General features: G+C 32.1%; 3 protein-coding genes and 1 pseudogene across 3 annotated transcripts; all 4 read left to right on the top strand.

The window, feature by feature from the left end:
- Nucleotides 1-785: 785 nt before the first annotated feature.
- On the top strand, nt 786-2,185 carry LOC109339577. The gene is made up of 2 exons (XM_019577035.1): nt 786-1,609; nt 1,666-2,185. Exons 1-2 carry the CDS (start codon nt 786-788, stop codon nt 2,183-2,185), a joined length of 1,344 nt encoding a protein of 447 aa, XP_019432580.1.
- An 8-nt stretch (nt 2,186-2,193) lies between these two features.
- LOC109339578 lies at nt 2,194-3,792 on the top strand. Its single transcript, XM_019577037.1, has 5 exons — nt 2,194-2,425; nt 2,510-2,716; nt 2,800-2,892; nt 2,975-3,076; nt 3,317-3,792. Exons 1-5 carry the CDS (start codon nt 2,216-2,218, stop codon nt 3,710-3,712), a joined length of 1,008 nt encoding a protein of 335 aa, XP_019432582.1. The 5' UTR covers nt 2,194-2,215; the 3' UTR covers nt 3,713-3,792.
- A 1,562-nt stretch (nt 3,793-5,354) lies between these two features.
- Nucleotides 5,355-8,059, top strand: LOC109339576 (annotated as a pseudogene).
- Nucleotides 8,060-11,096: 3,037 nt separating this feature from the next.
- On the top strand, nt 11,097-12,773 carry LOC109339575 (golgin subfamily A member 6-like protein 2). The gene is made up of 2 exons (XM_019577034.1): nt 11,097-11,632; nt 12,071-12,773. Exons 1-2 carry the CDS (start codon nt 11,191-11,193, stop codon nt 12,310-12,312), a joined length of 684 nt encoding a protein of 227 aa, XP_019432579.1. The 5' UTR covers nt 11,097-11,190; the 3' UTR covers nt 12,313-12,773.
- The last annotated feature ends 381 nt before the right edge of the window (nt 12,774-13,154 follow it).

Genomic DNA, 13,154 nt, shown 5'->3' with positions numbered 1-13,154 from the left:
ATTAGTTTTCAAGGAACCAACTTAGGGAAAACGTATTGGTTGTGGATAGTGATGCATTGTGATTTTAGGATCATTGCTATTATGCAAATTGAAATAACTTGGATAATGTGATTGAGTTGTTATATATTCTAAAGCTGTCCATTTCAAGGAGAAACAAGGATTGGTTCACATAGATGATAAAAATCCAAATTAGATGAGAGGCATTCACATGTGATTGATAAAGAAGCAACCATATTCGCTAAACCAATGTATGCTTTACAGTGCCAACCCTAGAGTTTGATATCTTCAATAACTCCATAAGGAACTTTTGCTCTTCATCTTTACTATATGGTGATGTATTTTGCTTTACTCTTATGGTACATATTCATGACATAATAAAACAAGTTTGGGCTTTATTTATCATTTATAGGCAGCCATAACTTTGAGTGTAAATACCATACATCATATCCCCATAGGTTCTTTAGAATTTTGCTGAGTTTTTAAGGGTGTGTTAGGTATCTCGTTAGCAAAATGACATTGATTTTATGGGATTATGACGTTGATTTTATGGGATTATGACATTGATGCAGGCATGCATCTTTATAGTATATCAAAATAAATGATACCAAGATATCTGCATTAAATTGTTTTCAACTAATATGACTGAATTTGCAAAACACTATGGTTTAATTTGTCATGCATGCTTGCATTGAGGTAATACTTAAGTTGTTTTTAAGTTAATCATTTAGTATCTCTAATGATTTAGTAATTGAATTTAACATCAAAAACAGATTCACACAGTTATGATGGATAAGAGTTGGATTGAGAAACCAATTAGATCAAAGGAGTTCTTGGATGGGGTGGTGCAATTTTTGGATTTCGCCTTTTCAAATGTACCTATAAATGATCAAATTCCATGTCCTTGTATTACATGTGGATTTCTTAAAATGGGTAATAGAATTGAAGTGTTTAGTCATCTACTTCAAAAAGGGTTTCCCAGAAAGTACACATTTTGGTACATGCATGGGGAAAAGCATGTGCAAGATAATGTTGAAACTATAGCCCAACCACAAGAAGAGTGGGTTAGACAATATCCAATGCAGGATATGTTAGATGATGTTTTTGGCATCTTTGATGATAGTGGAATTCAAGATTCCGGCCACTCAAATATACCAAATGATGACCAACCTAGGGGTGATGCAAGTAAAGTCCAACAAGAAAAAATAAAAGAGCAATTAGGTGATGGAAATGAAGAATTGTACCCTGGTTGTAAAAAATATAGTAAAATATCATTCATTGTTCTATTGTATCATATAAAAGTCTTATGTAGTGCAACTGACAAAACATTTTCTATGATCATTGATCTTTTAAATGATGCTTTTCCCCATGCTAAACTCCCAGCATCTTTATACGAGGCAAAAAAGTTGATTAAGAAGTTAGGTTTAAGCTATGAAAAGATTCATGCATGTCCGAACAATTGCATGTTATATTGGGGTTCATTGGAAGACAAGAAGAGAGATAATTGTAAGATTTGCAATGCATCTAGGTGGAAATCTAATGGAAATATTAGTGGTGCAAATGATATAGTGGTTGGCCAAAATAAAAAATATATACCAGCAAAGGTCTTACGGTACTTCCCACTTATACCAAGATTGCAAAGACTATACATGTGTTCTAAAACTGCAGAGCTTTTGAAATGGCATGGAAGGAGTTTGACAAAATGTATCCGGACTTTGCTTTAGATTCTCGTAATATACGGCTTGCATTAGCTACAGATGGTTTCAATCCATTTGGAACTTTAAGTTCTAATAATAGCATTTGGCCTGTGATGTTGTATGCTTACAATTATCCTCCATGGTACTGTATGAAGCAAACTTCTCTCATAATGTCGATGATAATTCCTGGTCCTAAGATGCCTGGCAATAGTATTGATGTTTACTTGCAGCCCCTAGTTTCAGAGTTACAAAAATTGTGGAAAGGAGTGGAAGCTTATGATTCCTCTACAAAAGAATCATTTCAAATGCGTGCATCATTGTTTTGTACTATTAGTGACTTCCCAGGTCTAGACAACTTATCTGGATGGAACACTCATACATCACTTGCTTGTCCATCATGTAATTTTGATACAGAGTCTAAATGGCTAAAGTTTGGCGGAAAATATTGCTTCATGGGACATCGTCGATATTTACCACTAGATCATAATTGAAACTCTTCAGGAGAAATTGAAACTCGAAAAATGCAAGCAATTCAGGTTTGGCATTTGGAAAAAACTAAAAAAGTTATTGTGGAACTCAATGGTTATGGACAAGGCAATGACAATGGCTCAAACTTACTTGTGAGGTTTCTTGGTAAACTAGCTCAAAACTCAACAATTTGTCCTATTTATGTTAAAAGATGGGATTGGATGTCAAAGGATAATAGATACCAACAATGGAAATATATTGAGGTAATTATTTAAAAAATTTGCAATTTTAATAATTTTTTCCTATTGTCATTGAAAATTGACTAGCGTATTTAATAATGTGTGAAGGAAAATTTTGAGTTTGATTATGTTGCTGGAGTCAAATGGGCTATGAGTACTCTAGGTGAAAGATGGAGGGCCTATAAATATAGGTTAAGGTGTAAGTATTTCTATCCTAATAAAAGTAAGGAAGACATACTTGCTAATCCTCCTCCAGGTTTAGATTGTGCTGATTGGACTGCATTTGTGCATCATTATAAGGAGGATAAGATGAAGGTAAACATTATGTTGTGAAGTATTTAATTTCTCCAAGACTTGTATTTTTTTAATATAATGACTACAATGTTTGGCAATTGTAGAAACAAAGTTTGGCGAACACTAGAAGTCGCAAAAATCTTAAAGTTTCCCATGCTGGTGGTAGTATGAGCAATGCAAGGAGAGGTCGTCAAATGGTAAGTTGTCCTAGGTAATTGTATTATTGTAAAGAATGAAGTTTTGTGAATGTAAAAACTTATGTTTCATTGGTTGTGTTAGGAGCTAAAATTGCAAAGACCTGTATGTCGTGGTGAGGTTGTTTTGTCAACTTTATTGAAGAAGGATGGAAGCTATGTAAGCGAAGAAGGAAAAACTCTAGCTGTAAGTAATTTAAAGTCTTTTCATACATGATGTGTTACATATGTCCTAAAAAGTGTATCATTTTTAGAACCATTTCCTAAGTTGTGAAATGGATAATGGTATGCAGTTAGTTAGGTAGGCAAACGCATAATATCATTTTGTCCTTTCTGATTCTATTGATGCAATTTTCCATTATAGGTTACTGCCATGCAATTTGCATTTTGCCACTATATAAATTATTAATTTCTTGTTATTTAATAGGATAAAATATCAGAGCATTTACCTCAAGATCAAGAAAATGTCACTACTTCAGGTGTTTCATCAAAGGTATTTGCTCATCCTAATGATGCAATTGGAAAAGCATATGGAGCTGAACATTCAGGTCGAGTGCATGGTTTGGGCACTGGTATTTGTCCCTCCAGTGTTTTTGGAACGTCTAGACATTTTACTGGTTTTTTGAATTCTAGTGGCTCTAGTCAACATGTTGAAGACTTGAAGAAATATGTACAAACTTTAGAAGTAAAACTATCAGGGTATGAAGAGACCAAGGAGCAACTTGCACATACTCAGAATCGTTTGGCTACTCTTGAGAAGTTTCTAGTCGAAAAATTTGGTAGTGAGTTAACCACTTTCGCTCGTGATGTTCCACCATCTTAGATATGGTTTCTTAAAATTCATGAACTTATATGATCATAACATTTTGCATTTTGTGTTTATCAGCATTTTTGAATGTTAAACATTTGGTAATTGTATAAGATTCAATTTTATTATTATTAGCTAGCAAATATTTAATTTTATTATAAATTTACCATTATATTATTGAAAATAAAGATTGTGAGACAATGATACATTGGGATCATGAGAGGAGTATGTACGAAAGTAACTTTAAATAAATTTAATTAGCCACGGATGTATTGTGGAAAAATAAGCAACTTAGCCACGGTTGTGGTGTGGCAAAATCAGAAACTTAGCCACGGTTCGACTGTAGCTGAATTAAACAGACTGTGGCTAAATAGATGTTACCACATTTCACAGAAGTGTAGCGAAATAACATAATGACCGTGGCTAATTTTTAGCAACACCATTCCTTGCCATAACGACATTAAGTGTGGCCACTCAATCTAGCTACGGTTTTTCCCCACTTTAGCCACGGTTTCAACCGTGGCTAACAGGAAGTTTTATTGTAGTGATTGGTCGTTATATATTAAAAGTTGTTAAATTATTACATATATTTATTAAAATTACTAGAATGCAACTTTTTAAAAATCACAAAAATCACTGTTTTAAGAAAAATAGAAAACCATAATGTGAAGCTATTTTAGGTAAAACAAACTTTACAATGTGGTACGAAAAAAATACTACGTTAACAAGTCAGTTTGGCTAAATCAAAATTCTTAATGTTGATTTTAAAAAACAATGTTGAGAAGTAAATATAAGTCGAACTAAGTTTCAAACTGGCTCAAAAAATGTGAATTTTAATAAATATAAAACGAGGGAGTAGAAATCCATAATTATTTGTTTGAGTATTAAATGTATGAACTATAATGTTAAATTTATGCACTGGCAGTGTAAAAATGAATATAATGTCAGTGTATCATTTACCATTCATTTAAATTATTTTTTTGAAAAGTTGATTGAAAATGAATGGTAAATGATATAGTAATAGTATAAAAAGTCTTACAGTGATAGTATATACATTTTTTTTCTCTTATTTTTTTAGGAAATTTAAATAAAAAACCAAAATGAAACTCATTCAACTTATGGGGAGGGTGTATCCTTTTCTAACATAATAATAATTTGAGAGAAAATTTACTGTTAAAAGCTAGGAATACATAAGTTTTCATTTTGATAGAAATTGACCAATAGTTTCCATAATTTTTCATGGGCAATATATGATATTACAATTTATGTTTTACAACTATGAATCACTCTTTTTCTATTATTAAGGAAATATAAATTTATCATTCTGATTATCAAATATTTGATTTACTCAATCAAACAAAAAATCAAGCCTTAATTTTACTAAGTTAACTTGGATACTGTTATGGAAGTTAATTGTATCCCATGATTCTTGCTGTAAATATGGATACTCTTATATCAGAATAATTTAATTATAGGAGTAGATAGCTGAGTTATAGGAGCATAATCATCAAATTAGAGATATGTATTAGTGTATATTGCCTCTATGTTTCTAAATGAAATACAACCCAATTATTCTTATCTTGTCTTTTACTTTACATGGTACCAGAGCGGTAATGACTTACTCTTTTCCTTTTTCTTCCTTTTTTACTAAACCATTATGGCCAACATTGAGAACAAATCAGATCCCAATAAATATGACCCATCTTACTCTTATCACCATTTTGAACATATGGGAATGGTTCTTGTTTCAAAACCTTTCAATGGTGACAATTATTCGACTTGGCGTCAGCCACTACCATCTCATTAAATACAAAATCTAAATTTGGTTTTTTTTATGGAACCCTCAAAGCACCATCTTCCAAAACCAAACCAGAAGATTACGTAGCGTGGAAAAAATGCAATGATATGGTATTGTCATGGATTCTTAATTCATTGTCCCCTGATATTGCAAAAATTATTATTTTGTGTGACACTTCTCATGAAGTTTGGGAAGATCTTCAAAATCATCTCTTTCAAAGCAATGCACCACACATTTTCTAGATCGAGAAAAAGATTGCTTGCCTTGATCAACTGACAGTTGTTGCCTACTATATAAAGTTAAAAAACATTGTGGGATGAGTTAAGATCCTACAATGATGCAATTTGCACATGTGGAGTAAACAACAAAAGACGCAAGTTGATGCAATTCCTCATGGGGCTTGATGAATCTTATAGTGTTGTCTGCAATCAAGTCCTTTGGATGAATCCTTTACCTGGTGTTTCACAAGCTTATTCTTCCATCATTCAAGAAGAAAAGCAACAAAGTTTAGGTAAAATAAGAGAGACAATTGAAGCTTCAACCTTGATTGTTCAAAAAGAAGAACCAATAGCCTTTGTTGTTCGACACAAATCTGGTTCGTCTTCTCGTCCTTACTCCAATCATTGCAAGTCGTTGCATTGTTCCCACTGTGACAGAGATCATCACACAAGAGAGACATGTTGGAAATTACACATTTATCCACATGGACAGTCCAAGCATGCTACAACTAAAAACTATCATTCCAAGCCCAACGACAACAATCAATCTTTAGCAAATAATGTCAGAGAGGCCCCAATAACACATGTTCAGCCCATTGTGAATGGATTAACTGAATTGCTACTACAACAAATTTTGTCTATTATTTAGGGAAGTGGAACATCTCAATCTGCTGCTCCTAAGGCAAATAATGCCAATCTTTTTTCAGGTTTATCCGCACCCAAGTTGATAATTGATAGTGGTGCAACAAATCACGTAATTTCCTCTCCATCTATGCTTGTCAACAGTAAAGAAAACACTTCTTTACTACCAGTTGTTATGCCAAATGGAGACCAGGCTCCAATTATTTCTACTGGGAATTTACCTTAGAGTTTTTGGATGTCTAGCCTATGCTACAAATGTTCATGTGTCTCATAAATTTGCTCCTTATGCCACCAACTGTGTTTTTCTTGGTTACCCAATTCGTCAAAAAGCATACAAATTATATAATATCAATTCTCATCAAATCTTCACCAATTGGGATGTTATTTTCCACGAAGATATTTTTCCCTGTGAATCCATCTCTTCTTCTTCTTCACCTAAAACAAATTATGTCATACCTATTATTGTCCCAAATTCATCACCCATCTAGCCAACACATGTAGAAATTGCCCCTACCATTCCTATTTCTCCAACAACCACTTTGTGTCGTTCTCAAAGAAAACGTGTCCCCCCTGCAGCCTTGGGTGACTATGTTTGTAATCAAGTAAGCTCTCCTGAATCCTTGTCATTCTCACAATCTTTTCCAAGTAAAGGTAATGATATCCTCTCTGCAATTTTATCTCATATGATTGTTACTCACCATAATATAGATACTTTATCACTAATATTACTAATGATGTTGAACCTACATGTTATGAACAAGCTACCTCCCAATCTCATTGGCAACTAGCAATGCCATCTGAATTGCCTGCTTTAGAGGCTAACAACACTTGGTTCCTCACATCACCCCCTCTAGGAAAACAAGCTATCTATTGTCGTTGGGTGTACAAAATCAAGCGCAAATCAGATGGTTCTCTTGAACACTATAAAGTGTGGTTAGTAGCAAAAGGTTACACACAATTTGAAAGTATTGATTACAATGATACTTTTTCACCAACTGCTAAAATGGTCACAATACGTTCTTTATTAGCTTTGGCAGACGCTCAAAATTGGCCACTTCATCAACTTGATGCCAACAATGCATTTCTTCACGGAGATCTTTCCGAAGAAATTAATATGTCTCTTCCTCCTAATATTCAGTGACAGGGGAGGATTTTGTGTGTCGTCAACGGTTTGCCAAGTTCTCTACATCTATTCAAGGTGTTCGATTTGTTCAGTCCAAATCAGATTATTCGTTGTTTACATTTACGAAAGGCAAATCATTTACTATCTTATTAATCTATGTTGATGACATCGTCATAACCGGTAATGATTCCAACGCTATTGTTGGTCTTAAACAATTTTTGCATAATCAATTCCACATTAAAGATTTGGGTGACTTAAAGTATTTTTTGGGCATGGAGGTTTCTCGGTCAAAGAAAGGTATATTTATTTCGCAAAGAAAATATGCTCTAGACATTCTAATAGATGGAGGATGTTTGGGAGCTAAGCTTATGAATTTTCCCATGGAGCAAAATGTAAAATTTTTAGATGAAAAAGATTTATTGAAAGACCCATCCTCATATACACGACTTGTAGCAAAATGTTTATTTTTCTCTTCCCAAAATGATTTTTCTTTGCATGATTTTTGCGATTCAGATTGGGCAGGTTGCCCAATATCAAGAAAATCAACTACAATTATTGTGTTTTCTTGGGATCATCACTAATTTCTTGGAGAACAAAGAGACAAAAGACAATTTCTCTATCATCATCTGAAGCTGAATATAGAGCTAAGACATGTGCATGTTGTCAGTTGTCTAGGCTACGATCACTATTGAATGATTTGAAGATATTGCACTCAAAGGCAACATTGATATATTATTACAATAAAGCAACTCTTCACATTGCATCTAATTTGGTATTTCATGAAAGAACTCCACACATACAGATAGACTGTTATTTTATTTGTGACAAAATTCAAGATGGTTCAGTTGCAACAGAGTATGTTCCATCTGCAGAACAAATTGCCGACGTGTTCATTAAACCATTAGGGAAAGAATATTTTCTTACAATGAAGAGCAAGTTGGGAATTTGTGATATTCACTCTCCAACTTGAGGGGTAGTGTTAGGAAAGTTAATTGTATCTCATGATTCTTGTTGTAAATATCGAAAATCTTATATCAGAATAACTTAATTATAGGAGTAGCTAGACGAGTTATACGAGCAGAATCATCAAATTAGATATATGTATTGGTGTATATATTGCCTCTATGTTTCTGAATGAAATACAACCCAATTATTCATATATTTTCTTTTACTTTACAGGTACATGGGTAGAACGACATCATAAAATGTTTATATCATAAATCATGTTCATTGATAAAGCATTGATTTATAAATATTTCTTAATCGTTTTGCCTTGGGGTTTTCATGGTCTCCTTATTCCCTTAAGAATTAGTTTAACCTCCATTTGATTTACTTATTCAAACTTCTATCACTCTCACTCAGATATGTTCAAACTACCTAAGGCATTATTCCCAATCTGTCACTTAATATGCTCAAACAATTTTTTTATTTAGTTTTTTAGAAGATGGTTGGAAATCAATTTATAGCGAATACATGATAAGGTAACCAACTATAAAAATTTACATTCGGATTTAAATAATTCCAGTTTAAACTGTGAAACCAATAATATTGAATCAAACCGAACAAAAGAACGTGATTCAGTTTGGTTTCTCCAATTGGTTCAGTTCTTTTTTAAATGGACATTGTAAAATCAATTCAATTAAACTGTCATATCCGTTATTATCATTATTTGAATTATTTCAATTTAGTTAATTTTTAATTATTTCCTAATTTTCATTGTACTAATGTTTTGTCAAATTTTTAGATAGGATTTGTTTTGGTTTGTGTTTTGCAATTATACATACTAGTGTATACAGGTATTTTGTGTCTGCCGATGAATATTGCATGATACTACATATTCAATTTTTATATATTTCATTTTTTTAGAATTAAAATATATTTGTTGTGTTGAGTGTAATTTATATTATATTTTTTAGTTAATTAATGTCTTGGTGGTGGTGGTTATTTAGGATTATATAGTTTTTTTGTAAAAATTAAATAATGTTAAGGGCAAAACAATAAGTGAAAATTACACCATGATGAAAGTTATACCATGTTTTACCTTTTATATAGTATAGATATAGATATAGAAGTATAGATATAGATAAATTGAATTTTAAATTTTGGACTTGAATTTTAATTGAAATAATAATCAGTGCATTATCAGATACAATTTAACGTGGTGCAAGATTTTAAGAAAAAAATCAATAAAATATGGAACCAAACCAAACTAAATCATTCATAATTGATTCATTTCATACAAAGAAATTCAACATTAATCGAACATAATCACGTACTTTTGTTTAGTTTGATTCCTAAATTGCACTAAATATCAAACTAGACCTTTATACCGGAAACCCACATAATTGCTTAACCCTATTTAAATCATGTACAAACTTGCATGTGTATACCCGTTTTTTGAATAACTTCTGGTTGGTACAAATTGTCAATTAGGCCCAAATATTTTTAATTTATTTTTCCACGTCAAATTATGACCAAAATTATGCTACTATTGCCAAACTTCCCGAGAATTATATTCACATGTCCTATCCAAGTGTGACAGAATACTGTCCAGGGATACTCACGTACAACCCTACATTACTTCACGGAAGATCAGAGGTTGGGTAGGAGAAGTGTATAAAGTTGTAATTGTAACATTATGCTTATTATAATTGTTATTATTATGGGGATTGCAATCCGTACTGTGATTATGGTGTAAGTTTTTTATGAAGAAAAAATATTTTTTAATTAATGCAGTAAAATATGGTTTCATTGTAATTTGATACAACTGCAACATTGTAAATCAGTGTTACATCACAATTGAAATATTACAAGATGTGATAATCAAATAATGAAATAAGCTGTTGTAATATGGACTCGTCACGTAATATGGTCAAATAATTGGGTCATAAATCTACCCCACCCTCCGAAGAAAATATTTGGCATTTCAATTTGTCATAAAATCATGTGATTTGAATGAAATGAGATTCTCTCTCGTGGTAGATTCTATAGTATTAGAGTGTAAGAAAATGAATAATTTTATTTATTTATTTATTTAATTTAAAATAAGATTAAATATGACCCTTTAAATTTTGTAGTGTCATATATCAAAATCTAGCTCAAGACTCTTCGGTTTAACCCTCTATATGACATATGGTTACTTGATTTAAGTGGTAGGTTTTGTTTTTCCTTAATCAAAGACTGTTGTTTAAACCTTGCATTTATAGAAAAATCTCAGATAAAATCTAGTCTCACTATCTTACGGATATTCCCAACTCCAAAGAATTTCTTTGACCAACCAGAATATATCAAATGTAAATCTTAATGAGGAAATGCAAGTATCACGAGCATCATTTCCCCTTCAATTATTGAATCATAAGTACAATCAATGACCCTTGTCTCATTCTCATAAAGTAAACCAAAACTCTTAGTGCGTTTTCTATAAATGTGAGGAGCCTAACCTGTCCCAAAATTTTATGCCGTCCACACCACAAGAATTTGTTGTACCAAATTATGTCTTGGATCAATAATATTGAAGAAAAAACAGAAAAAATAATAAACATTTAATTTTCTAATTAACATATCATAATTTCATTAGTCTATCACATGATTTGGAACACGATTTGGGACAAGAGATTCTTATCCATCCACACCTCCCTTCAATTTTTTCTTTTCCTCTCTCACTATAAGAACAACACCCTATATTATAGCCATCACACAAGAGATTTCAAAGATGGGTGGCACTATTAGCAAGAAAGCAGAAAACTTTTCTGAAAAATATGTTATTTATTTGAAAGAAAACGTGAAAGCTCTACAAGAGGAAATAAGGGAGATTATGAATGAGAGAGAGAAAGAAAGTAGGAACTATGAGAGAGACATAATGGTGTTCAGTTTTAAGGAAGAAGATTGGAAACAAGAGTGGAAGAGGATGAGGGAAGAGGTGAAGCAACTTAGGAAGTTAGTGGAAGAGAAAGAAGAGAAGATAAGAGAGATGGGAGAGGGTGGAATGGTTCAAAAGAATAGTGAGAAAGAATGGGAAATGATGGGAACTAAGCTCTTGGTTGAGCAAATGAAGGAAGAGAGAGCAAGAAGAGATGAAGCTGTGGAGAAGTGGAAGCAACTTTATCTTGCAATTAAGACTGAACTGGATGAGCTCATTCAAAGGACAATTGATGGTCTTACTCTAACTCTCATTACTTTTTGATAATTGACTTTGCACCTAAGCTCATTATTAGCTAGAAAGTTGATATATTTTTCTATAAATCTTCCTATACCATAAGAAATATAACATGAGTTACAGAACAATACTTTGTGAGGATATATTATTACTCTATTAGCAAATGATATTATTCATCATAAGTATTTTTTGTGATTTTTCATTGCTCTTATGTTGACAGAAAAGTTGTACGTTGGAGGGGTTCATTTCAACCCCCTTACCCTTCTAACTAACCAAAATGAGATATTCAATACTTTAATGATTACTTTTCATTTTCTTCTTTAGAAATTTTCATTCCACTAAGATAAATTCCATAAGCTTGAGCTGAAATAATTCAATGTTTGTGTGCAGTTTTGGTTTAGTTGAGCTTATTTGTTTTCTGCAAATTTGTTGACAGGGGATGGCCTATATTTGAAGGCAGAGGAAAATGACATCCTAATGGAAAATCTGAAGTGGGAAATACAAGACAAGGAAGAAACCATCAAATCCTTAAAATCTCAGTTAGCTTCAGTGGAACAAGAAAAGAACAAAAAGGAGAGGGAATTTGACTTGTTAAGGCAAAGCTTGAGGATCATGAATGGCAAGAAGAATTCAATTCAAACAAAAGATAAGCTCTTGAAAATCAAATTGGGAAGATAGAATGCAAAGATGGTGCATAAAGATAGAACATCTTCTGTTCTAAATGTGTTCTACTGATGTACCCTTTCATTCCTGTTAAAATACAAAGTTAATATATATTTGATTCTTGTTTTAGTTATGTGACTAATGAGAAACAAAAGTTACATGAAGTGTTACAAACTTTAGGATAGAAGATGTGGCTCAGTCTATGAAGATTAGGTTAATGTCATAAATTTAACAAAGTGATGGTAGAATAATGTAATGATATTGTATAACAGGTTGGTTTGTATCTTGCAACAGCACCTTTGTTTCCTTTTACTTTTATTTTTTCTCCTTTTTTTCTGAAGAAAAATAAGCAAGCGAATATTTCCACATAAGAAAAGGCTCTCTTTTAGAAATAGACAAAGGAAATTAGAGGGAACATTAGCAAATTTACATTTAGACTTTGGTTACTGAATATGCCAGGTTCTGGTAAAGGAAGGAAAAAAGAATTTGTTCATCTTGATTTTTTTTCCCTTTCTCACCTCCATCATGTAGATTCAAACAAACCTCATTACTAAAAGAAGTGTCTTTTCTACTTTATGTATTTGGCATATATCCGTTCTAAGGCAAAAGGGGTAAGGTGGTAACCTAGAAAATTAAATTTTCAACAAAGATTATATTGTTTGTGACAAAAAAATCATGTAATTATGTCTTTAGTCTATCAAATCTCACGAGTAATATAAAAATCTTACTTTTTATTTTTGTGACTTTCATTTTTGATTAAGTATAGTTTTTAACTAAACTAAGACACAAATAGAGATAAAAGTGAGAAACATGATCTCCATTATTTGAAAAGGGAAAAATATCTATTTATTGAATTA

Source organism: Lupinus angustifolius, unplaced genomic scaffold (assembly GCF_001865875.1).
Source record: "Lupinus angustifolius cultivar Tanjil unplaced genomic scaffold, LupAngTanjil_v1.0 Scaffold_81_99, whole genome shotgun sequence".
Lineage (NCBI taxonomy): Eukaryota > Viridiplantae > Streptophyta > Magnoliopsida > Fabales > Fabaceae > Lupinus > Lupinus angustifolius.
This window is presented reverse-complemented; position numbering and strand designations above follow the sequence as displayed.

What these genes read in the sequence shown, in the direction of transcription:
- LOC109339577 (XM_019577035.1), top strand. Translation starts at nt 786, where the DNA reads ATGGATAAGAGTTGGATTGAGAAACCAATTAGATCAAAGGAGTTCTTG. An exon ending in ATACCAGCAAAGGTCTTACG is followed by an intron (nt 1,610 to 1,665) that starts GTACTTCCCACT and finishes CTAAAACTGCAG; the next exon opens with AGCTTTTGAAATGGCATGGA.
- LOC109339578 (XM_019577037.1), top strand. Translation starts at nt 2,216, where the DNA reads ATGCAAGCAATTCAGGTTTGGCATTTGGAAAAAACTAAAAAAGTTATT. An exon ending in ATAAGGAGGATAAGATGAAG is followed by an intron (nt 2,717 to 2,799) that starts GTAAACATTATG and finishes TGGCAATTGTAG; the next exon opens with AAACAAAGTTTGGCGAACAC. An exon ending in AAGAAGGAAAAACTCTAGCT is followed by an intron (nt 3,077 to 3,316) that starts GTAAGTAATTTA and finishes GTTATTTAATAG; the next exon opens with GATAAAATATCAGAGCATTT.
- LOC109339575 (XM_019577034.1), top strand. Translation starts at nt 11,191, where the DNA reads ATGGGTGGCACTATTAGCAAGAAAGCAGAAAACTTTTCTGAAAAATAT. An exon ending in CATTCAAAGGACAATTGATG is followed by an intron (nt 11,633 to 12,070) that starts GTCTTACTCTAA and finishes ATTTGTTGACAG; the next exon opens with GGGATGGCCTATATTTGAAG.